Raw genomic sequence first — 25,502 nt, forward strand, 5'->3', positions numbered from 1 at the left:
CACATCTGGAAGCTGTGGAGGGAGGAGGCTTATGTGCTAGTTCCTCAATCCATTCATCACACGTAAACTTCATTTTCGTACCACCCGGACGTTCAAACTGAAGATATGGTGGAACTGTGTTTGATACCCATGAACAGATACCCATCGTTTTAAGACACAATTTTTTTTTCATATAGTTTTTTTTTCTTGCCTCTCTCACAGAAAATGGGGCATCATCACTCACATAAATGATTCCCTGGTTTGCTATATTTCTTCCTTTAAACTTTTTCCCATTTTTAAGGATTTCAATATTGTTTCCACAGTTTTTTACATTAACCTTAAAATATTTCTTATACTTTTTTATTGAAACAACTGAAAAATGGGGTATCACTGGTAAATTTAGTCCATCCGTAAATATCTCGGTAAACATACGTTTGGCTTGATCTTCATCCTCACAGACTGCATTCCATACAACCACATTGTTTTCGTTAGGCTGATATTCTGCAGCCATTAGCCTATCAGACATACACAGGGTCTTTTCTTTAAAATATTTGACTTCTGACTGCAGGTTAAAATTATCATTTTTCAACAAAGAAATGTCATTTTCTACAGCATTTGTACAATACTTAATCCCGGAGAATTCAGACCTTAAGGCTAATTGCTCTGATTCAATTGCTTTTATTCTATTTTCTACTACAATGAATCGCTGTTCAATTGATTGGACTGAGCATTGAGTTTTACGCATAATGTCTATCATCTTTGCAAATTCCTCTGATAGGGTCATTAACGAAACCTGAGTTGTCACTGGCTTCCGAATATCCGGATTTCCTGACGTATTTGGGGTACTTGTGGCAATATCCTCGCTAGAATCAATATCTGAACGACCTCTTTTATTTTCTTTCTTGCCCATCTTAACTTAGCTATAGCTAAAATTGACTTACTGGCAAAAGAAGAAGCCACCAGTCGTAAATCAGTCCTTTTTCCCCACTGTACTATTCCTTTAATCTCATATCACGAATAATTTGAGCCTTAAATCACTGTGGAGGAATAACAGCTAATCATTTCCGTTGTTGAGTTTTATTTAGGGAAAGGCTTGTATTTTCAGATTGTCTTTTATCAGATTGTACAAAGTTTTCCTTATATCACAGCATGCAGATAATTTAGCAATAATCCATCGTCATTCATTTCATTACGTGATTCATAGAGTGGGCGATAGCAAGCAATACGGTCTTAACCGGTTGGGCAATGAATCATGACTGAAAGAAAAACTCCGGTTGGGCAATGAATCGGATAAGAAAAACTCCGGTGTCAATACAACCCCAGGGTTCGGGGGATGGCGTTCTAAGTTTTGCCCTAAAGGCATGTATGGTTCTTATGAAAGGGATGCTCGTATAAACTTCAGAGAGGGCTCATTTGATTGGAAATTGAAAGTTCTAGTTCAGTTTTTGAGAGTTAAGAGAGATTGGAGGGCAACTAGCCTCCAAACGCCCCTTTTTCCCCAAGTGCATCCGATAAAAATTTTGAGATAGCCATTAAAGTAAAAATTGTTCAAAAGTCAGATAACAAAAACTCAGGTGTCGACACAACCCCCCAGGGCCCAGGGGTTGGCGTTGTAAGTCATACCCTGGGGCATATATGGTTCTTATGAAAGGGATACTCGTATAAACTTCAGGGAGGGCTCATTTGATTGGAAATTGAAAGTTCGAGCTCACTTCTGAATAGTCAAAAGAGATCCGAGGGCAACTAACCCCCCCCCCACGACTTCTTTTTCCAAACCCATCTGATGAAAATTTTGAGATGGATATTTCGTTAAAATAGTTCAAAGGTCGGATAAGGTAAAAACTCCGGTGTCAATAGAGGGCTCATTTGATTGGAAATTAAAAGTTGTAGTTCACTTTTTAGAGTTAAGAGATTCGAGGGCAACTTGCCCCCCCCCTTTTTCCCCAAACCCATCCGCTAAAAAATTTGAGATAGCCAGTTTTTTGAAAATTGTTCAAAAATTAGATAACAGAAACTCAGGTGTCAACACAACCCTTAGGGCTTGGGGGGTAGGCTTTGTAAGTTATACCCTGGGGACATATAAGGTTTTTATAGAAAGCGTTGTCATGGAAACTTCAAAAGGGCTCATTCGACTGGAAATTTAAATGGCTAGTGCCCTTTTTAATAATCAAAAGTAATTGGAAGGCAACTAATACCCCTTCCACGCCCACCATTTCCCCAAAAACATCCAATTAAATTTTTGAGATAGCCATTTTCTTCAACGTAGTTGAAAGTTCTGGAAATTATGTCTTTGAGCGGGACACTCCCTCCGCAGTCTTCAGGGCGAGGTTATAAGTTGTGCCCTGGGGGCATATATAGTTCTTATGGAAGGAGTGCTCGTACAAACTTCAGTGAGGGCTCGTTCGATAGGAAATCGAAAGTTCTAGTTCACTTTTTAAGCGTCAAAAGAAATCGGAGGGTAACCAGCCCCCCATGCCCTTTTTCCCAAATACATCCGATAAAAATTTTGAGATAGCCATTATGATAAAAATACTTCAAAGATCATATAACAAAAACTTCGGTGTCGAAACAATCTCCCAGGGCCCGGGGGCAGGCGTTGTAAGTTATGCCCTGGGGTTATATATTGTTCATATTGAAGGGATGCTCGTAAAAACTTCAAAGAGGGCTCATTTGATTGGAAATTTAAAGCTCCAGTTCACTTTTTAAAAGTCAAAAGGGATTGGAGGGCACCTAGCCCACCCCTCCACGCCCTTTTCCCCTCAAACCCATCCGATAAGAGCATTGAGATAGCCATTTTTTTAAATAGTTCAAAGACCATACAACGGAAATTCAGGGGCGGACACAGCCCCCCAAGGGCCCGAGGGATAGCATTGTAAGTTATGCCCTGGGGATTATATGGTTCTTATGGAAGGGATGCTCGTAAGAACTTCATAGAGGCGTCATTTGATTGGAAATTGAAAGTTCTAGTTCAGTTTTTGAGAGTTAAGAGAGATTGGAGGGCAACTAACCCCCCTCCATGCCCTTTTTTCCCCAAGTGCATCCGATAAAAATTTTGAGATAGCCATTAAAGTAAAAATTGTTCAAAAGTCAGATAACAAAAACTCAGGTGTCGACACAACCCCCCAGGGCCCGGAGGCAGGCGTTGTAAGTTATGCCCTGGGGCATATATTGTTCTTATGAAAGGGATGCTCGTATAAACTTCAGAGAGGGCTCATTTGATTGGAAATTGAAAGTTCGAGCTCACTTTTTAATAGTCAAAAGAGATCCGAGGGCAACTAGCCCCACTCACGCCATCTTTTTCCAAACCCATCTGATTTTGAGATAGATATTTTGTTAAAAATAGTTCGAAGGTCGGATAAGAAAAATTCCGGTGTCAGTACAGCCCTCCAGGGCCCAGGGGAAGGTGTCCTATGTTTTCCCCTAAAGGCATGTATGATTCTTATCAAAGGCTCGTATAAACTTCATAGAGGGGTCATTTGATTAGAAATGGAAAATTCTAGTTCACTTTTTAGAGTCAAGAGATTTAAGGGCAACTAGCCCTCCCCCCGCCCTTTTTCCCCAAACCCGTCCGCAACAAATTTTGAGATAGCCAGTTTTTTTAAAATTGTTCAAAAATCAGATTATAAAAACTCTGGTGTCAAAAAAACCCCCTAGGGCCCGGGGGGTAGGCATTGTAAGTGTTGTCCTGGGGGCGTAGATGGTTCTTATGAAAGGGATGCTCGAATAAACTTCAGAGAGAGGTCATTTTATTGGAAACTGAAAGTTATAATTCACTTTTTAAGAGTCAAAAGATATCCGAGGGCAAATAGTTCCCCCCCCCCCCGAAACACCATTTTCTTCCCAAACCCATCTGATACAAATTTTGAGATAGCTATTTTTTTAAAATAGTTCGAAGGTGAGACAACAAAAACTCCGTCATCAACACAACCCCCAGCGCCCGGGGGCAGGCATTGTAAGCTATGTCCTGGGGCCGTATATGGTCCTTATGAAAGGGACGCTCGTATAAACTTCAGAGAGGGCTTATTTGAATGGAAATTAAAAGATCTAGTTCATTTTCTCAGAGTAAAAAAAGATCGTAGGGCAACTAGCCCCTCCTGCCCTACATACCTTCTGGGTTTATCAGATGGATAAAACCATCCGATAATAATTTGAGGGGACTATTTTTCAAAAATAGTTCAAACATCAGATATTAAAACTCCTGGGCTGACACAACCCCCAGGGCCCAGGAACAACCGTTGTAAGTTATACTCTGGGGGTATATATGGTTCTTATAGAAAGGAGGCTCGTATAAACTTCAGAGAGGGCTCATTTGATTGCAAAAAGAAAGTTATAGTTCAATTTTAAAGATTCACAACAGACCGAAGGGCAATTACACCCCCATGCCCTTTTTTCCCAGAAAAATTTTTAGATAGCCATTTTGTTAAAATAGTTCAAACATCAGATAATAAAAACTCCAAGGTTGACACAAACCCATTTTTCGCTTTGATATTGTTACTTTGATACCAGTTTTGATACTCTGATGAACATTTGATTTTTTTTTAAGTTTGATTTTGAAATAAGGAATTTTATAAAACTGGAAACTTTTTGCTATCAAAAACGAACAAAAATTAATAAAAAAAACTTTCCGAAAAATAGGTTTTTCAAAGAAAAGTAAAGGCCATTTTAAACTTCAGATCAGCAGATAGAAATACCTGTTAAAATTCAAACTCAAAACGACCAGAAATTAAATAAACAATCATAGCAAAAAACATACAAGAAGTAATGAAGTAATGAAGTATAAATGAATAAATAGATCTTAAAGCGAGTAATGCTTTGATTGAATATGAAAATCAAGCTTAAAACGAAAAAAAATATTTTGCTATTGAAGTATAAATGAAACTTAAAACGAACGAAAATTAAATAAACAATCAATGCAAACAAACATACAGTAGATACTAATGTAAATGAACAAATAAATCTTAAAACGAGTGAAACTTAAATTGAATATGCAAATCAAGCTTGAAACGAACAAAATCACTACAAACCAGAGTTTGGGTATCGCCTCCTTCTCTCACAGTAAAAGTTTAAAACCAACTGCGTCATTGGCGATTTACTGAAAACTATATGCGTCTTCAACAGTCTTGGAAAGTACAAACAACATCAAATTGAATATTTGATGTATAATGATATTAATTTTTGAAAGATCCATCAGTTCAAGAATTTATTTCACTGTAATTTATTTTTATTATCAATGCTGGAAGAACTGGGAAAGAAAATATTTGCAATATAAATCGTTTTCAGTTAAGCGCCAATGACGCAGTAGGCTTTTGGTTTTTATTTACAGTTAATCCAAACTCTTGTTTGTAGTGAAACTATATGCGCCTTGAACAACTTTAGAAAGAACTAATAAATTAAACTGAAAATTTGATGTATAATGATATTAATTGCTGAAAGCTAATCAGTTCAAAATTTTACTGTAATCGTAATGTTTGTTTTCAATATTAAGTACAAAAGAAAATATTTGTATTAAGTTTTGTTTTCAGTAAAGCGTCAGTGACGCAGTAGGTTTTAGACTTTTACAGTGAGAGAAAGAGCCGATACCCAAACTCTTGTTTGTACTGATTTTCAAGCTTGTTTCAAGCTTGTTGCTTGTTTGTTTCAAGCTTCATTCGCATATTCAATTTAAGTTTCACTCGTTTTAAGATTTATTTATTCATTTACATTAATATCTATTGTATGTTTGTTTGGACTGATTGTTTATTTAATTTTTGTTCGTTTTAAGTTTCATTTATACTTGAATAGCAAAATATTTTTTTTCGTTTTAAAGTTGATTTTCATATTCAATCAAAGCGTTACTCACTTTAAGATCTATTTATTCATTTATATTATTACTTGTTGTATGATTTTGCTATGATTGTTTATTTAATTTTTGTTCGTTTTGGGTTTCATTTATTCTTTAATAATAATTTCTGGTCATTTTGAGTTTGAATTTTTTTGAAAAACTTATTTTTCGAAAAGTTTTTTTTTTATTAATATATAAGAAAGGTGTGACTGAGGAAGATTATAAGTCTTATACTGAATAGTTTATTACGAAAGTCTAAAGCTGACTATTTTGCATCTAAGTTTAAAGAACAGAGAGTAATCCTGGAAAAACATGGAGGCTAATTAAATCTGTGATTAAACCAGATCAGTCTCGTGTGGGTGAAATTATTCCCGGCAGCGTGAATATCGAATCAGTTTATGAACATTTCTCTACTGTTGCATCTAAAATTGGATCGAGTGTCTCACCCGAGCATGATGATGGTGAGCTTACGCAGTTCCTTCCTGAAGAATGTGATGTGCCAGCTTATTTGAAGCCAGTAAAATTAAGTGAAGTATCTGAAGTTGTTAAAAATATGAAAAATGGTGCAGCCCGATCTGACCTCATTACTCTAAAGGTTTTTCGTGGTGTTTACCCAGTGATCTGTATGGGATTTGTGTTTTTAATTAATGAGTGTTTCAAATTTGGCGTTTTTCCTGATCGTTTCAGGAAAAAAAAGCACAGGTGAAGTCTTTGTTTAAAGGAGGTGACTCGGAAGACCTGGATAATTACAGACCGATATCGCTACTTCCTATTATATCTAGAGTGTTTGAAAAGTTAATATATAAGCGAATTGTGAAGTTCCTTGAATCAAGATTATTTTTTCGTTCTGCTCAATTTGGCTTTAGGAAAGCAATGTCGACCGAGCAAGCTATTCTATCTTTAACGTCGTTTGTTAATAATAAGTTGGACTGTGGTCTGAAAGTTGCGTCTGTATTGTTAGATACTAAGAAGGCCTCTGACTGCGTGAATTATGAAATATTGGGGAAAAAGTTGGAGAATTGTAGTATTTGAGGTAATTCATTGTAATTATTAAGTCCCTTTCTGAATAAACGGACCCAGTGCGTAAAAATGGGGGATTTTAAATCGAGTGACAAAAGTATAACATGTGGTGTTCCTCAAGGATCAGTATTGGGTCTTCTATTGTTTTATATATATATATAAATGACTTGGATGTGCCTGGTAAGCTGTGGTCAGTTAACTAGTGAAGTATTTAAGGTTAAGGCTATTTTACCGAGCTTTGCAGATGATACCCATTACACGGTGGCTGCTAAGACACAAAAGGAGCTGCTAACATCTTTTGAAAACTAGCATCCTATATATTGTAAAATGAATAAGACTGAGTAATCTAAAAATGAACCACAAGAAAAGCTGCTTGGTGATGTATGATAGAAGCCCTAATTATTACCTTTGGATTGAGCAGATTCAGATAAGAGGAAACATCATCTTACGTGCTAAATCAGTGAAGTTTCTTGGAGTCATACTGGACGAGTGCCTCAGCCTTAAGAATCATGTCCGTCATATTTCTGGAAAGATTGCTCGTAGCATCGGAACGATAAGAAAACTACAGAATGGTTTCCTGGATAATATCCCACGGACATTTTATTTCCCTCTTCTGCATATACAGCAGGTAAATTGTACTACTGCATAGTCCTCCGCGGCTGCAGTTCATCGGCATCCATTGAGAGTAGAACAAAGTAAAATGGTTACAGTGCTGACGGGTGTTGATAAACGTTCTTCGGTGAGGGTCAAGTATGTCGAACTTAAGATATTGCCCATGTTTGGTGTGGTTAAATCTTATAATGAACTATTTATGTTTAAGTACCAAAATAATTTGCTACCAAAGTGCTTTACTGATCTTTTTTTACCGGTTTCTAGTGTTCACGAGCATAATACAAGGAGTTCAAGTCAGTATGGGAATCCTAGAGTAGTTAATACACAGTTTAAGTTTTCTGTCTGCCATGTTTGTCCTAATGTCTGGAATATTTTGCCACACAATATTGTGCAGGAAACAAACCCGAGTATGCTCCGAAGTTTAATGGAATACCATTGTTTTAGGGTATGTGAAAAGGACGTGCAGTGAGCTCTTTGGTTTCTTTATTTATTAAGTTAATCAAATTACTTGATTTCTTTTTTTGTTTGATGGATTGAAGATGGGAGGTACCAAATGATTTTTTTTTTGTGGTTTCTTGTTTTGTTTTTGGTGTTTAATTGTCGTCACCTTTCATAAGTTAATTTATATATAGGCCTAGTGGTGTGATTATTTACCTAAACAAGCTTTGCTTCATGTTTTGTTATATTTGTTGTTAATAAATAAACCCTTTTTTTCTTTAAAATAAAAAAATTAGACAGGTTTAATCGAAATTAATATACAACTTGATGCTTAGTACAGGAATAGTTTTTCATTCCTGAATTGAACAAGTACATCATACAAAAACTAGGGTGGGAAGCTGAATAGCATGGCTTAACTTTGGTATAAAAACATTGCAAATTTAGTTAAGTAGTTCTTCAGTAGATGTAGTGAAGCCTCTTTTGTACCTTCAATCATTGGATGTTTTTCTACCGTTTATGGTGAATAAACAGATCTCTGCAATTGCAAGCCAACTTTTCATTTCAAGTTCTCACAGATTTCTTTCTAGTTTCTCAGCTGACCTTATTCTACTCTCGACCTTTTAGCAGTTCTACTACCCTATCCATGTTCTCTTTTAATCCTGGATATTTTAATAATACTATATAAAATGACTGTAATTGATTTTTATTCAAGTATGAAGCTAACCTGGTAAAGTAGATATAATGCCGTCTGTGGCATTCATCCTGACAGGCATCCATCTTTTAACACCAAGTTTGGCTCTTTTCTCTGCAAAATCCTTCAATCCATCAAAGGACTTGAATGCACATAGACGAGAAAGTTCATAGACTTGGGGAGGTGCCAGCCAAATTTCATGGGAGATATGTAGCTTGAGGGCTTCTTCAGGACTCAGCCACTTTAAAATAAATGTTTCTTTAGCACGTAAGGTAATCAGTAGGCTAGCGACATACTAACTGTAGGTACCTAAGGTACTATCAATTCAAACAGTTTAAAATCAAACAGTTTCCCCAGAGAATATACTATTTAGATGATAATACATTGTTGTGACCAAAACAAAATGGGACGTTTAACGTTTTCAAAATTTTACAGGAGAGCAGCATAAAAGGTACTAAGTTTTTGGTGTTAGTTTCTTATATGTAGCTTGAGGGCTTCTACCGTACTCAGCCACTTTAAAGTAAATGCGTCATTAGTATGCAAAGTAATCAGTAGTGGCATGCTAATTGCAGGTACTTAAGATATACCAATTCAAGCAGTTTAAAATCGAACATTTCCCCCTGAGACTATACTATTTATATGATAATACGTTGTTTGCCCCGAACAAAATGGGGCATCTGCGTTTTGAAAATTTTAAAGGAGAGAAAAACAAAGGGTAATAAGTTTTCGGCATGAACTACTTTTAATCTACAATAAACATCAGAAACATTGCAAAGATGACATTCTGTATCTTAAAAATGTGGCAGTTTTATTGGATATTATAAACTAAAATTACATCAGATAGTCTCTGAGCTAGTCATACTAAAGCATTATTTGTCCAAATCATAGCTAGTCTCTACTCTCTCCTTTGAAATAAATATGCCTCAGCACATACAATCAGAGGATATACATTCACTAGAACAAACCTGCATAGAGGATGAGAGTGGAGATTGGTCTGAGGGACTCTTCTTGGAACTTTCAAATTACAGCCTGAAGATTTAGTTTTTTCATGCTTTGACCCCCCTTTCTGGGATCGCCACTGTGTGCACCTGTGATCTAAAGGAAAATTATCACTTTCTAATACATTTTGATAAAAGTCTCAGACACACTATCATTCTGGCATAAAAGCCTGATCCTAATAAATTACATGATTTCTCACTGAAATCATGGGCCTACTAAACTGCTCTAGGAGCGCTTCATGTGCGAGTGTAGATTATCAAATATTACAATCCTTGGTAAGCAAACACACCAGTACACCAATTTAAATAGGATACTTATAATGCAACATAATGAACTTTAGAATTTCATTATGGAAAATAGCAAGGAAAACCCAAATTAAAGAGGAGTCCAAATCTTGTGTGATATATATCTTTATTATTATGCTAGCATATTCAGCAACGCCAAATATGCTATAAGATCAGAAAGGAGAATTTCATTATAGTCTCATAATCATTAAATATCAGGTGATTTTTGCTTGAAAAAATAAGAGGATGGGATACTCCCATTGAGGAGGTAGTTCCAGAAAAACATGCAATGCCCCAAAATATTATTTTGAATAATTACTTGTAGCTTTTGCCTCATCATAAACTATATGAAAGCTGTCAGAATTTCAGTAGCCTGTGTCTCTAGGCGATTGTCTTGATGCACTGGCCAACTATGGCAGAGGAAGCTCCTTACAAAGAGGTGACTGTATGCTCTTTAGAACACAGTCATTAAGGTCATACCAAAATTTTCCTGGAAAGAACATCACACATTCCTCTGGATACAATAATGTGGATTGGCAAAGGCAAGACTTGGTAGTTCCTACCAAATGCTCTTACAGTTGGGAAAAGGTCAAATAAACAAGAAAACAATTTACCCTGAATTCACTTATTTCAGAATCATCAACAGTTGCTAATGGAATTTCCTCTAGACAGCAGATATAAAACATTGTGTCAAATCGCCGAGGACCAACATCCACAGGTGTCAACCAGCACGACCATTCATACAAATTTTTCACATCAGGCAGTATACTATACTCCAAGCATAAATTGAGAAACATACTTGCATTCTCAAAAACTTTACGACGCCAAATTTTCAATGAACATGGATCAATTACTTTCTTTGTCTTTTGGCAGATCAGAACTCCGGTTTCTTCAAAAGTTTCACGGATGGCAGTAATTTTAAAATATATCTCTGGTATCAACTTGTTAAGATCTCGAGATTTGTACAACTCTGGCAGTGCATCCGCTTTATATTCCGAATTATCACAGCCGATCAAAGCTTCATATTTCAAATCACTATCATGTGGATCCCAAATCCCACCAGGAAATACAAATGCTTTTGCCATAAATTCGCTTTTTGCACTTCTTTTGAGCAACAACAATTTGTAGTCAAATGATTCATTTATGCTTCTGTTAAGTGCTGAATTCCTTGCAGCAACTATAAGTGTAGATGCAGCTTTCCAAGGTGTTGTTGGCATCAGCCCACGGTTGACTATAAGAATAATTTACTATTGGACAAGTTTTGAAGAGGTAGATAGAAACAAAATTAAAGCACACAGATATAAAGATCTCAATGAGTTTCCAAATGACAAAAGCTAAAATTTTTGTATCCTATTTATTAAACTCCAAATAAATGTGATAAAATTAATCAGCACTACAACTTTTACTACTGTCACTAACAACTTATTGCACCACTAAACCACCTGAGTCCAACGCAACAGCAAATATCCTTTGTTCGTCCAATCTACTCATATTGGATGTTACCGTGAATGTCCAAAATTCCCTTTTCTCTGCTTCGATTCAATTAGCTTTGTGAGTCAGCTTTTTCATTCTTATGCAAGCTATGATGGTAAAATTTAAAGTTAGTTAGGTTATGTTAGTTTAGGTTAGGTTAAATTTGATTATAAGTATCACAAATGGGTTAAAAACCTAACCCAACCTGATCTAATCTAACCTGTCATCATCAAACCTTGCATTAAATTAAAAAAGTTGACTGGCAACAATAACTAATTCCAAGGAGAAAAAAAAAGTATTTTTCACCAATTTCGGACATTCACGTTATATATATATATATATATATATATATATATATATATATATATATATATATATATATATATATATATATATATATATATATATATATATATATATATATATATATGTGTGTGTGTGTGTGTGTATATATCAATGTATATATATATATATATATATATATATATATATATATATATATATATATATATATATATATATATATATATATATATATATATATATATATATATATATATATATATATATATATATATATATTTATCAGTGGCGTCTTAGTAAATGTTCTCAGTGGCGTAAAATCACGAAGGTTAGGGGATAGGTAAAAATGTTTTGTTTTTAGATCTAGGGATGGGGGCAATTTTTGTTGATGAAAATACCAAAACAAAGCCGTTTCTCAATATGTTGGTGGGGGGGTTCTCTCATGTCCCTCATTCCCCTCGTTGGTATCATTATAAAAAGTCCATCCACCAGCTCGACCAACTTTTTACTTCCTGTTTGCTTGCTCAGGCTAGTGATCGTTGGATGTTGGAAAGAAGGAATGATTAACACAGAGAGTAATCATTAAATATCCTTTTACAGGAACTTTTAGTTAAAAAAAAGTCTCAGTAAATTTTACCTAAATTCTTTAAAATTTCAACATTCTCCTACCCCTTTTCCTGCACAGCCCACCCTTTTCTTTAATAAAAAATAAATAAATAAAAACAAATAAAAGAAAAATAATTTTTATCAACTAAACAAAGTCAGACTCCAAAGCACTTTCCCAGCAATGTTAACCGAGTTAGATCATTTACAAGGGGAATACTCCAACAAGATTGCCCTGCATTATTGCTGTAAAGTATAGGCCTGCTCTAAGATAAACTTCACAGAAAACATTATTTTCTGCTAAGAAAATTCATCTCAAAGAAGATATTTATCCATCATAGAACTCGCTCGTTTGCCATTGAATTAAAGTCTTTTTTCTGCCATCAAAACAAAAACTGCTAGGTAACAATTTTACCAATATTCATATTTCTTCCAGCCAAACAATAAAGGTTAACTAACATTGTTATATAATTTCTCCATCAAATCAAATTGTAGTTGGAGAATTTAAAGTACAATATTCAAAACCAGATAATGCAGCAAAGCAGGATGACTCGTTTCTATGCTCATAACATTGGTAGAAAACTCAGGGCTGCTGATATTTCTTGAATTATTTTTTTTTTTTTTTGACAAACAAAAACTAAACTTTATCCAACAAATTAGAGACAAAAACTATTTTTTTTAGCTATCCTGACTTGACCAATATATTCACCAATTTTTTTTGCTCCCTTGACGTTCTCTTGGCCCAAAGAACAGTCCTGAAATTTTCAAAATTTATTTCTAAACTTTTTTTTAACTTCTTGCCCAATTATCATGTCTCTGTGAATGTTTTACTAACAATTTTTGTTAGCAATCAATTTTGTTTTTGTCTTCCTAACAAAACTGTTAGCGAACTATTGAAAAGAAGAAAAAAAGACTTAATTTGAAGAAAGGTGTCAGCTATGGAATACTCAATGTCAAATTCATCTATTTACAAAAAAAGTGATAAAAAGTAGGAAAAAGTGAATAAAAGTGGAAGCATCAGGAATATCTGCTGACTAAAACTTGTCTTCCTATTATGAAGTAACGAAATGTTTTATTAAATAGCAGCAAAGACCACACTGCTTTTCCATCATAAACAAAAAACAGCAAGTAGAACAATAGGGAATTTTTTTCATAAAACAGTGGAATTCCAAACTTTAAATGAATATTTAGACTCTATGTCCAAGGGCTGTCCTCAGCATAGCACCAATTAAAATCCACTGTCTTGCAAAAAAAAAATCCCCATTGTTATACTTGTTATTTTTGTTTATGTTTTATTAACATGTTTCTTCTGGAGAGACCAACCACTAGCCTAAATTAGTCAGCAAGAGCTTCAGCAAAAGGCATCATTGGCGCTTTACTGAAAAATATATGTGTCTTGAACAGTAGTAGAATTCATAAACAAAATCAAATTGAATGTTTGATATATAATGATATTAATTTTTGAAAGATCCATCAGTTCAAGAATTTATTTCACGGTAATTTTATTTTCATTTTCAATGCTGTAAGAACTGAAGAAGAAAATATTTGTAATATAATTCATTTTCAGTGAAGCACCAATGACGCAGTAGGCTTTAGATTTTTACAATTAAGGAAGGGGGCACTATCCAAACTCTTGTTTGTAGTGAAACTATATTCTTCTTGAACAATCTTAGAAAGAACTAATAAATTAAACTGAGTATTTTATGTATAATGATACTAATTGCTGAAGCTCATCAGTTCAAAGTTTTGCTGTAATTTTAATGTTTATTAAGTACAAAAGAAAATAGTTTTCGTAAAATTCGTTTTCAGTAAAGCCCCCATGACGCAATAGGTTTTAGACTTTTGCTGTGAGAGAAGAGAGTCATACCTAAACTTGATGTGATTTTTGTTCATCTTAACATCAGTATGTAAATTCAATTTAACTATCAATCGTTTTAAGATTTATTTATTCATTTATATTAGTGCCTATTGTATGTTTGTTTGCATTGATTGTCAATTTAATTTCTGTTCGTTTTGGGCACAGTATATAAATAATAGATAATAGATTATATTATCTTTATACAGTGGTTTTGGGTTTCATTTATACTTCAATAGCAAAATATTCTTTTACGTTTTAAGCTTGATTTACATATTCAATTTAAGCATTACTCGCTTTAAGATTTATTTATTCATTTATATTATTACTTGTATACTTTTTCGCTATGATTGTTTATTTAATTTCTGTTTGTTTTGGGTTTCATTTATTCTTTAATAGTAATTTCTGGTCGTTTTGAGTTTGAATTTTGACAGGTATTTCTATCAACTGATCTTAAGTTTAAAAAGGCCTTTACTTTTCTTTTAAAAACTTCTTTTTCGGAAAGTTTTTTAATTAATTTTTGTTCGTTTTTGATTGCAAAAAGTTCCCAGTTTTTAAATATTCATTATTTCAAAATCATACTTTTTTTTCAACGCCACATATTCATTGAAGTATCAAAAGCAGTGTCAAAGTAATAATATCAAAGAAAAAAAATAACAAAGTAAAGAAAGAATGAAAGTAAACAAGTTATCACAGTAACAATAAGCAGATTGCATAACTTACAGCCCTTGCATCGTAAATCGAAGTTGCCACGTAAATCACTAAATCCACCTATTGAAGTAAACAAAGTGTCAAAGTAACAATAAGCAAGTTCCGTAACTCAGAGCCATTTTCCTGGGGTTGGGGGCGGGGGTTCAACACCGAAAGACTAGATAATTGGCCTTTGAACTTTTTTGAACAAAATGGCAACCTCAAAATTATCACCACAAAAAGTGGGCCCTTTGAAAAAGTGGGACGTGGGCTAATTGCCCACTGATCACTTTTGACTCTTAAAAAAACTAGAAGTTTCAATTTCCAATCAAATGAGCCCCTTTCAAAGTAAATAAGACGACCCCTTCCACTAAAATCTTATATTCTAATAATAGGCAACTTACATAAGTTACAATCCTTGTCCCAGGGGCTATGGAGGATTTCTCAACCCCTAAGTTATAGTAATTTGAATTTTGGACTATTTTGAACAAATTAGCTATGTCAGATTTTGTTGATGCACTTGGGGAAAAAAGGCACAATGGGTGGGGGCGGGGGCTTAATGATAAGGGGTGGGCAGGGCTGGCTGTACACAACCTTCCCGTGGTGGCCCGTGGTGGTCCCGTGGCATCTAAGCGCACAACTAAAAAAAAACAATAAAACACCAAAACCTTATTGCCTTTATTACCTTTAGTTTTCTATTGTCTAAAACTTAGCAACAGAAAAAAATTAATTACATTATTAACTTTACATAAGAGATAACCACTCACAAGCAGTAGGTTATATAGAGCTATCCTCCCATTTGCATTGCAAATGTGTGGATATTAGAGGGTTGGATTTAATACTAGGGTGTGTCTCATTCGAGTTCCCTCCAAAGTTCATACGACCACCTCTTCAATTATGCCCCCAGAGCATAACTTACAGAGCCTGTCCCATGGTCCTGGGGGGTTGTGTCGACCCCGGAGTTTTAATATTTGATATTTGAACTATTTTTAACAAAAAAGTCATCTCAAAATTTTTATCCGATGGGTTTGTGGGAAAAAGGGCGTGGGGGGAGGGCTAGTTGCCCTCCGATCTCTTTTGACTCTGAAATAGTGAATTAGAACTTTTAATTTCCAATCAAATGAGCCCTCTCTGAAGTTTATACGCGCATCCCTTCTATAATAACCATATTTGCCCCCAGGGTGCAACTTACAACGTCTACCCCCAGGCCGTGAGGGTTGTGTCAACACCGGATTTTTTTTGTTATCTGACCTTTGGAATATTTTTAACAAAATGGTCTTCTCAAAATTTTTATCGAATGGGTTTGGGAAAAAAAGAGCGGAGGGGAAGGGAGCTAGTTGCCCTCCGATAACTTTTGACTCTTAAGAAGTAAACTAGAACTTCCAATTTCCAGTCAAATAATCTCTCTCTGAATTTTATACGAGCATCCCTTCCATAAAAACCATATTTGGCCTCAGGGCATAATTTATACCGCCTGCCCCCGGACCCTGGGGGGTTGCGTTGACACCGGAGTTTTTGTTATCTGATGTTTGAGCTATTTAAAAAAAATGGCTAGCTCATAATTTTTATCGGATGGGTTTGGCAAAAAAGGGCGTGAGGGGGGGGGGTAGTTGCCCTTGGATCTTTTTTAAGTCTTAAAAAGTGAACTAGAACTTTCAATTTCCAATCAAATGAGCCCTCTCTGAAGTTTATATGAGCATCCCTTTCATAAGAACCATATATGCCCTCAGGGCATAACTTACAACAACTACCCCTGGGCCCTGGGGGGTTGTGTCGACACCAGAGTTTTTTCTATCGGACCTCTTAACTATTTTTAACAAAATAGGTATCTCGAATTTTTTATCTAATGCATTTGGGCAAAAAGAGCGTGAGGGGGGGGGGGGCTAGTTGCCCACCAATCTCTTTTGACTTAAAAAGTGAACAAGAACTTTCAGTGTCCAAACAAATTAGCCCTCTATGAAGTATATACGAGCATCCCTTACATAAGAACCATATGCCCCAAAGCATAACTTACAATGCCTGGAAGGTTGTGTTGACACATGAAATTTTGTTATCTGGCCCTTGACCTATTTTTAACAAACTGGCTATCTCAAAATGTTTATCTGATGCATTGTATTGAAAAAAGGCGTTGGGGGGGGGGGGATAAGTGCCCTCTGATCACTTTTGACTCTTAAAAATAGAACTACAACGTTCAAGTTTCAATCAAATGAGCCCTCTCTGAATTTTATACGAGCATCCCTTCCATAAAAACCATATTATGCCCCAAGGGTATATCTTACAATGCCTACCCCCAGGCCCTGGGGGCTGTGTCGACACTGGAGTTTTTGTTATCTGACTTGAACTATTTATAACAAAATGTCTATCTCAAAATTTTTCTTTGACGCATTTGGGGAAGAAATGGCGGGGGGGGGGGCTAGCTGCCCTTCAATCACTTTTGACCCTTAAAAAGTTAACTAGAACTTTCAATTTCCAATGAAATAAGCGCTCTCTGAAGTTTGTACAAGCATCCCTTCCATAAGAACCTTATATGCCCCAAGGGCAAAAATTACAATGCCTTCCCCTGGGCCCTAGGGGGTTGTTTTGACATAGGAATTTTGTTATCTGACCTTTGAATTATTTTTAACAAAATAGCTATCTCAAAATTTTATCTGATGCATTTCGGGAAGGAAGGGCGTGGGGGGAGCTAGTTGCCCCCGATATCTTTTGACTCTTAAAAAGTGAATTAGAACCTTTAATTTCCAATCAAATTAGCCGTTTCTGAAGTTTATACGAGCATCCCTTCTATAAGAACCATATTTGCCCCCAGGCCATAACTTACAACGTCTGCTTCCGGGCCGTGGAGGCTTTTGTCGACCCCGGAGTTTGTGTTATATGATCTTTGAACTATTTTTAACAAAATCGCTACCTCAAAATTTTTATCGGATGTATTTGGGGGAACAAGGGCATGGGGGGGGGGGTGTAAGCTTCCCTCCAATCACTTTTGACTCCTAAGAAGTGAACTAGAACTTTCAATTTTCAATCAAACGAGCCCTCTCTAAAATACAATCGTCCCTTCCATAAGAACCTTATATGCCCCCCAGGGCATAAATTATAACGCCTGCCCCTGGGCCCTGGGTGGTTGTGTCAACACGGGAAGTTTTGTTATCTGACCTTTGAACTAATTTTAACATCATGTCTATCTCAAAATTTTTAACTGATGGATTTGGGGAAAGAAGGGCTTGGAGGGGGGGGGGCTTGTTGTCCTCTGATCACTTTTGCCTCTTAAAAGTGAGTTACAACTTTTAATTTCCAATCAAATGAGCCCTCTATGAAGTGTATACAAGCATCCCTTCTATAAAACCATATTTGCCCCAAGGACATAACTTACAATGCCTGCCCCCAGGGGTTTTTTTTGGCCCTGCAGTTTTGTTACATGATCTTTGAACTATTTTCAACAAAATGGCTACCTCAAAATTTTTATCGAATGTATTTGGGGAAAGAGGGCAGGAGGGGGGGCTTGGTGCCCTTTGATCACTTTTGACTCTTAAAAAGTGAACTAGAACTTTCAATTTCCAATCAAATGAGCCCTCTTTGAAGTTTGTATGAGCATCCCTTCTATAAGAACCTTATATGCCCCTGGGCATAACTTACAACACCTGCCCCAGGGCCCTGGGGCGTTGTGTCAACATCAGAGGTTTGCTATCTGACCTTTAATTATTTTTAACAAAATAGCTATCTCAAAATTTTTATCTGATGCAATTAGGGATAAAGGGCGTGAGGGGAGGGGGGGCTAATTGCCCTCCAATCTCTTTTGACTCTAAAAAATTGAACTAGAACTTATAATTCCCAATCAAATGAGCCCTTTCTGGAAGTTTTTACGAGCATACCTTCAATAAGAATAATATTTGCCCCCACGGCATAACTTACAACGCCTGCCCCTGGGCCCAGGGGGCTTGTGTCGACCCTGGAGTTTTTATTATATGATCTTAGAACTATTTTTAACAAAATTGTTACCTCAAAATGTTTAATATATCTGTTAGCTAAAAAGGGAGTGCGGGGGCTAGTTGCCTTCTGATCACTTTTGACTCTTAAAAAGGGCACTAGAACACTCGATTTCGAATCGAATGAGCCCCTTTTAAAGTTTATATGACGACCCCTTCCATATGAAATGCCTCTGGGAAAAAAATAATATTAAAAATTGGAGCTGCATGGCCTTTACTATAGGCAACGCTAAAGCGTTGCCTCTTATATGCAGCATGTTCCTATCAGAGGCAACGCTATAGCGTTGCCTATAGTAAACGCCATACGGCTCCAACGTTTTATTATATTTTTTTTTCCAGAGGCACTTTATATGGATGGGGTCATTGTAAAAACTTTAAAGGGGGCTCATTCTATTGGAAATCAAGAGTTCTATACTGAAAACTATATGCGTCTTGAACATTCCTGGAAAGTATAAACAACATCAAATTGAATATTTGATATATAGTGATATTAGTTGTTGAAAAATCCATCAGTTGAAGAATTTATTTCACTCTAATTTTATTTTATTTTCAATGCTGTAAGAAATGGAAAAGAAAATATTTGTAATATTATTCGTTTTCAGTGAAGCGCCAATGACAAAGTAGGCTTTTGGTTTTTATTTACAGTTATGGAAGGGGACAGTATCCAAACACTTGTTTGTAGTGAAACTATATTCGTCTTGAACAACTTTAGAAAGAACTAATAGATTAAACTGAATATTTGATGTATAATGATATTAATTGCTGAAAGCTCATTAGTTCAAAATTTTACTATAATTTTAATGTTTATTTTCAATTTTAAGTACAAAAGAGAAAATTTGTAATAAAATTGGTTTTCAGTAAAGTGCCAATGACAAAGTAGGTTTTAGACTTTTACAGTGAGAGAAGGAGGCGATACCCTAACTACTTGTTTGTAGTGATTTTTGCTTGTTTCAAGCTTAATTTGCATATTCAATTTAAGTTTCACTCGTTTTAAGATTTATTTATTCATTTACATTAATATCTATTGTATGTTTGTTTGTATTGATTGTTTATTTAATTTTCTGTTCGTTTTAAGTTTCATTTATACTTCAATAGCAAAATATTCATTTTCGTTTTAAGCTTGATTTTCATATTCAATCTAAGCATTACTTGCTTTAAGATCTATTTATTCATTTATATTATTACTTGTTGTATGTTTTTTCCTATGATTGTTTATTTAATTTCTGTTTGTTTTGGGTTTCATTTATTCTTTAATAGTAATTTCTTATCATTTTGAGTTTGAATTTTAACAGGTATTTGTATCTGCTGAGCTTAAGTTTAAAATGCCCTTTACTTTTCTTTGAAAAACTGATTTTTTGGGAAAGTTGTTTTCATTAATTTTTTTTTGTTTTTTATTGCAAAAAGTTCCAAGTTTTTAAAAATTCCTTATTTCAAAATCAAACTTAAAAGAAAAAAAAAATCAAATGTTCATCAAAGTATCAAAACTGGTATCAAAGTAACAATATTAATGTGAAAAAATGGGTTTGTGTCAACCTTGGAGTTTTTATTATCAGATGTTTGAACTATTTTTAACAAAATGGCTATATCAAAATTTGTATTGGATGGGTTTGGGGAAAAAAGGCGTGGGTGGGGGGCTAATTGCTCATTGGTCTCTTTTGACTCTTTAAAAGTGAACTAGAACTTTCTGTTTTCAATCAAATGAGCCCCCTCTGAAGTTTATACAGGCATCCTTTCTATAAGAACCATATATATCCCCAGAGTATAACTTACAACAGCTGTCCCTGGGCCCTGGGGGTTGTGTTGACCCCAGAGTTTTAATATCTGATGTTTGAACTGTTTTTAACGAAATGGTCAGCTCAAATTTTTATTGGATGGGTTTATCCATCCAATAGATCCAAAGGCGTGGAGGGCGGCTAATTGCCCTCCCATCTTTTTTACTCCGAGAAAATGAACTAGAACTTTTAATTTCCATTCAAATGAGCACTCTCTGAAGTTTCTACAAGCACCCCTTTCATAAGAACCATATACAGCCCCAGGACACAGCTTACAATGCCTGCCCCCACGCCCAGGGGGGGGTATGTTGATACTGGAGTTTTTGTTATCTGAACTTTGAACTACTTAAAAAATAGGCATAACTTAAAACGCCTACCCCAGGCCCTGAAGGATTGTGTCGACCCTGAAGGATTGTATTGACCCTGAAGGATTGTTATCAACCCTGAGGGATTGTGTTTCAATGCTCAAATTTGACTGAAAAATGGAAAAGTCCAAATAAATATGATTATCACAAGAAAATCTTATCAAACACTTTGTGGTAACAAACTGTAAGTAAAGAGCAACTTGGGCCAATATTTGCAAAAATTCTAAAGATGAAATTTTGATGAAAATTGATATATCAACTTAATTGGCTTTTATGCTCATTCTAAGCATATAAAACTCACTAACTTTATTGTTGCCCACCAAAAACTACAAGCTTGACAATGCAGCACATTCCTCAGCCAATGAATAAACATGAAGAAAACTAAAGTTCTTGATTTGAATATCACAATGGATTACCAACAAACCCTTAATGGTCTCAAACTTCAAAAGGTTGACAGCTTTATTTATCTGGGTCCTAGGTGGATTTGAAGGGAGGATGGGATCAAGATGTCAACAGAAGAACATACAGAGATTAACCAGTTATCAGCTTCACAAACATCTTAATGTCTGCAATGAAATTACCTTGTGAACAAAGATAAAAACATAAAAGCCAGCAGTGAGGACAGTCTTACCAATTTATTCTTGAGATTTTTGAGCACCATTGCCTGCATTTAATGTCATGCTTCAGGATATCAGATCAGGCTTTGAATGATGATATCCAATAACATTGGTTTGACATCAACAAAATATCAAGCATCATCAACCTCTACCAGCTTGGACATGTTTTGCATTGCTCCAGCCAATACCCCATATAACAGATTCTTCTCATTGAACTGTTATCAAGATGACAAAGAGGAAAACTGGGCAATTAAAAGTTTATGGTTACTTGCTAGGCAAGATCTGGAGCCTGCTGGATGTTTCTACATATTTGGCCACAAATGGAACAAGTGCTGGCTAGAGCTTGTCAAAGAATTGGCACAAGACCAGCCACCATAGGAGGCCCTCATTCAGAAGCTTTGTTTGGATGCCAGGTGAGGTGGAAATGCCTGGTCCTGCTGCAGTTACAAGTAAGTAGGAGGGGAGTAGGAATTAATCTGTCATCTCCTTTTATTTAGACTAGGCCTGAATAATTGTGCAGCAGGGTAATATCTGCCTTCTTATTGTAAAAAATGTTACTGGCATTTATTTAAAACCTTTATTTATGTAGAGTGATCTGCTTGCTATTTCATAAAATTATATACAGGGATTTGTGAGTCCACATAAGCTATTATGAAGGAGGGGCAGTAGGTCATTTTGTATACAGGGTGGGAGAGGGGCTGATGCTTCAAAGAGTACATTTCAATATCAAATATCCTAAATCTCATTAATCATAAATATAAAATGAGTTTTGGGAAGGGGGCAAGATTGATACATAACCACTCTTGATTCCTAGGAATAGTTTTGGTTTGCATCTTTTTTAATGGTGTCTGTGTAAGGGTGGGGTGGGGGGGTAATAGTGCCCCTTCTACTGCTACAATATCTCTACTGAGCATAGAATACCACATTTACAGGCTTATCACCACAAATATAGAAAAGGCAAAGCAAACCATCATGAGCCCCACCATGAAATTTCTTTGGGAGGGGGATATCATTAAGAACTTTGTTTCAGAAATTTTTGATGGTAAGACTCCTCTTTTTTATTCAACCCCCCCCCCCCCTTATGTATGGAATAATTCTAGTTTGTTTTAAGTTTTAAAGTTGCTTCTTACTTCAAGTTGGAAGACTTTTTTTATTTCTTCTTTTTTTTTACATTTCATGAAATGACACATTTTTATGAACATGAAACTTTTAGTAATATAGGAAAAAAAAAAATGTTTTCAATACTCTCTTTCTGGTTTCTGATGGGTAGCAAAGCATTGAGACATTTTTTTTTTTTTTTTTTTTTTTTTTTTTTTTTTTTGAATGGTAATGGAAAAAGTATGTCAGGTAAAGAAAAATTGTTAGTATAGATGTATGAGCAGTCTACCACATAAGGAGACATGTTAAGAAAATAATTCTTGCTTCATAATATGCACAATAATCCTAGTTAATAGGCCTCTATTTTCCAGCAGGAGAACTTTTATCATCACTTCTTTCCTTGTTTTTTCCATTTTTCTAAGATATTCATGATTTCTTAGAACCTATATATTAAAAGAGTATATACCCCACCCCTTAGTGTGAAAATATATACCCAGAATTTCATTTTGAATCTAAATATAACCTTCATTTGCACCACAAATGAACTTTACCCCCATCCCCATGATGTGCAAATATATGCCCTGATTTGGACATATTTAGGGGTAGGGGTAATGTTCATTTCTGATGCAAATGAAGGTTATATTTAGATTCAGAATGCAATTCTGGGTAGGCTATGTATTTGCACATTGGGGGGTGGGGGTATATAGCCTACTCTGTTAATATATAGGTTCTAAGAAATTTATGTGTTTCTTAGAACCTATATATCAATAATAATTTTTTTGAAGAACTGGAAAAGCAAGGAAAGAAGTGAAGATAAAGGTTCTCCTGCTGCAAAATATATTAACTAGGATTATTGTGCATAGGCCTATTATGAAGTAAAAATTGTTTTCTGAACATGTTGCCTTGTGTGGTGGACTGCTCATACATCTATACCAATCAATTTTTGGTGAAACTTATCACTATCTATCAAAAGGATTTATCCCTAGGCTATTTGAACTTTTAGGCTATTTATTGTTATGGAAAGGCAGTGTGGTTTTTGAAATTATCTATATAATAAATAATATCTTCCTGAAACGTAATTTGCCTCCCAATTTCATTCCTGAGAGTTCCAAGCTCCTAAATCAATAAATTCCAAACAAGGTATAGAATTCTACATTGTAACTCTTTTCAGGGAAAACTTCAGTCTCCTGATTTTTTCCTATTCTCTTTATAATTTCGTAAAAATTTTTGATCGTATTCCTAGGTAGCACTGTAGCATAAACCAAGTTAAAATCAATAGTAATGAGGGGCTGTTATGGCGTCAAAGGGAGTTATGGTTAATGAGAATGAGGTAGCCCATAAGGCTGATCAACTACTTTCCTCTTATGAATTTCCCAAAGATATTTTAGTTAGACTGAAATCAAATTTATTTGATTTTCAGAGGCAATGAGCTAAAGGGTTTGAAAGATACCATGTTTTTCAAGCTTAGAACAACCGTATTTGTTTAACGATGTTCTCACAAATAGACGATTACTCACATACAACAAGGAATGTTTGGTCAAGGATAGGATATTCATGGCTGTGTGCAAATTTATGATAACAGGGGGTAACCAGAGATCTTGATTCTCTTAATTAATAGATGCCGCAGCAATCACAGTTTACTATGATTTAAATTATTTCTAAAAATTATTTTTTGTTAATTACAAAAGGCACTATGTGTGGCAATTTCCTTTAAAATGGACCATTAAACAGGTCTCTATGATGTTTCAGTGCCCTGCTTGCTCTGGAGAAGGAGAAACGGGAAAAAAAGATGCTTTGTATGCAGAATAATTTGGTTGCAGCCACTTTCCTTGTTTTAAAGCTAATGGATTTTCCTTGTTGTTCAACCCAAGGGACTGAAATTTTCCTGAGTAGGCTGTTTAGACAAGGCTGTTCTAAAGGTGTACATTGTGTTTTCATCTGATACCATTTTTAGGAGCTTCAGGAGTGTAGCGCTATGTAATGGCTGTGAAAAAACAAAGCACAGGGGAGATAATAAAAATGACCAGTTAGCCAGTCTTGCAGCTTTAACATAGCACATAGCTAAAATAGAAAATTGCTGAAATAGAAATAAGAAGGTATTTTTCAAATTCTAACAAGGGGGGGTTATTATCCTCGCCTCCCCCTCTTAATTGGCTCGTCTGGTCGAGTAAATATTCATTTTAAGTGTTTTCTGGACTTTTTTTAGTTTTAGAGATTTTATCTGTATATTAGAATATTTCTATTTTGGAACTACTCAAAAGCCCTTTTTGTTTGCTCCTTTATGCCTTTGGCAAGCAAATTCTCTTTGTTAAGTGTCCATGGTTTAGAAATTCAAAATTATCTCATTATCTTTTCTGTGAAAAATCAACTTGTCTTTTGGAGGTATACACGCTTAGGCTACCTAAAGAAGAAATTACGGCTTTCTAGACCTAGGCTACAGTAAAAGCTTGCTGTAAAGTCAAAAACGTGAAATTCTTCTGTTAGCCGGACAAGCTTTATGGGATGAACTTCGTAGAAAATTCTTTTAGCTTTAGTCATAATGTAGGAACCTTGCATAAATTGAAATTTTTTTTTAGTAAATGCTATCCTAATTTAATGGTTTTTTATAGCTCGTCTTTTCAAAGATATTTGATTATTGAATCAAGCCCAAATTCCAACAACGATTTCTACTAAGCGTCAAACTTTTGGTTTTCTTTTTTAAGGTTTTTAAGTTGTTGTAATCCCTTGTCAAAATATACACAGATATTTTCACAATTACAAGTTTTTGCTCTTTAAGTGGCGTTCACAAGCGTGTCTAGCTAGAATCCCATGTCTAGACACGTATCTAGCCAGAATCCAATGTCTAGGTAACGACCGTTCACAAGTAAAATTCGGCGCTTAGCTAGACACGCTAGACAAGGCG

The 25,502-nt window shown here is 35.3% G+C and overlaps 1 protein-coding gene across 1 annotated transcript in view; it reads right to left on the reverse strand.

Annotated features, from left to right (window-relative positions):
- The window catches only part of LOC148946206 (acyl-coenzyme A diphosphatase NUDT19-like), a 45,078-nt gene extending 21,311 nt beyond the window's left edge, over positions 1-23,767 (reverse strand). Inside the window, exons 1-3 of the mRNA XM_089097867.1 lie at positions 23,685-23,767; positions 10,459-11,075; positions 8,595-8,802 (exon numbers count right to left, since the gene is read on the reverse strand). Of these exons, the coding sequence (XP_088953993.1) occupies positions 8,595-8,802; positions 10,459-11,075; positions 23,685-23,697 (838 nt within the window). The 5' untranslated portion in view covers positions 23,698-23,767. The remainder of the gene's footprint in view (positions 1-8,594; positions 8,803-10,458; positions 11,076-23,684) is intronic.
- Between the last annotated feature and the right edge of the window lie 1,735 nt (positions 23,768-25,502).

Source organism: Artemia sp. Qi Xiang Cuo, chromosome 12 (assembly GCF_049724085.1).
Source record: "Artemia sp. Qi Xiang Cuo chromosome 12, ASM4972408v1, whole genome shotgun sequence".
Lineage (NCBI taxonomy): Eukaryota > Metazoa > Arthropoda > Branchiopoda > Anostraca > Artemiidae > Artemia > Artemia sp. Qi Xiang Cuo.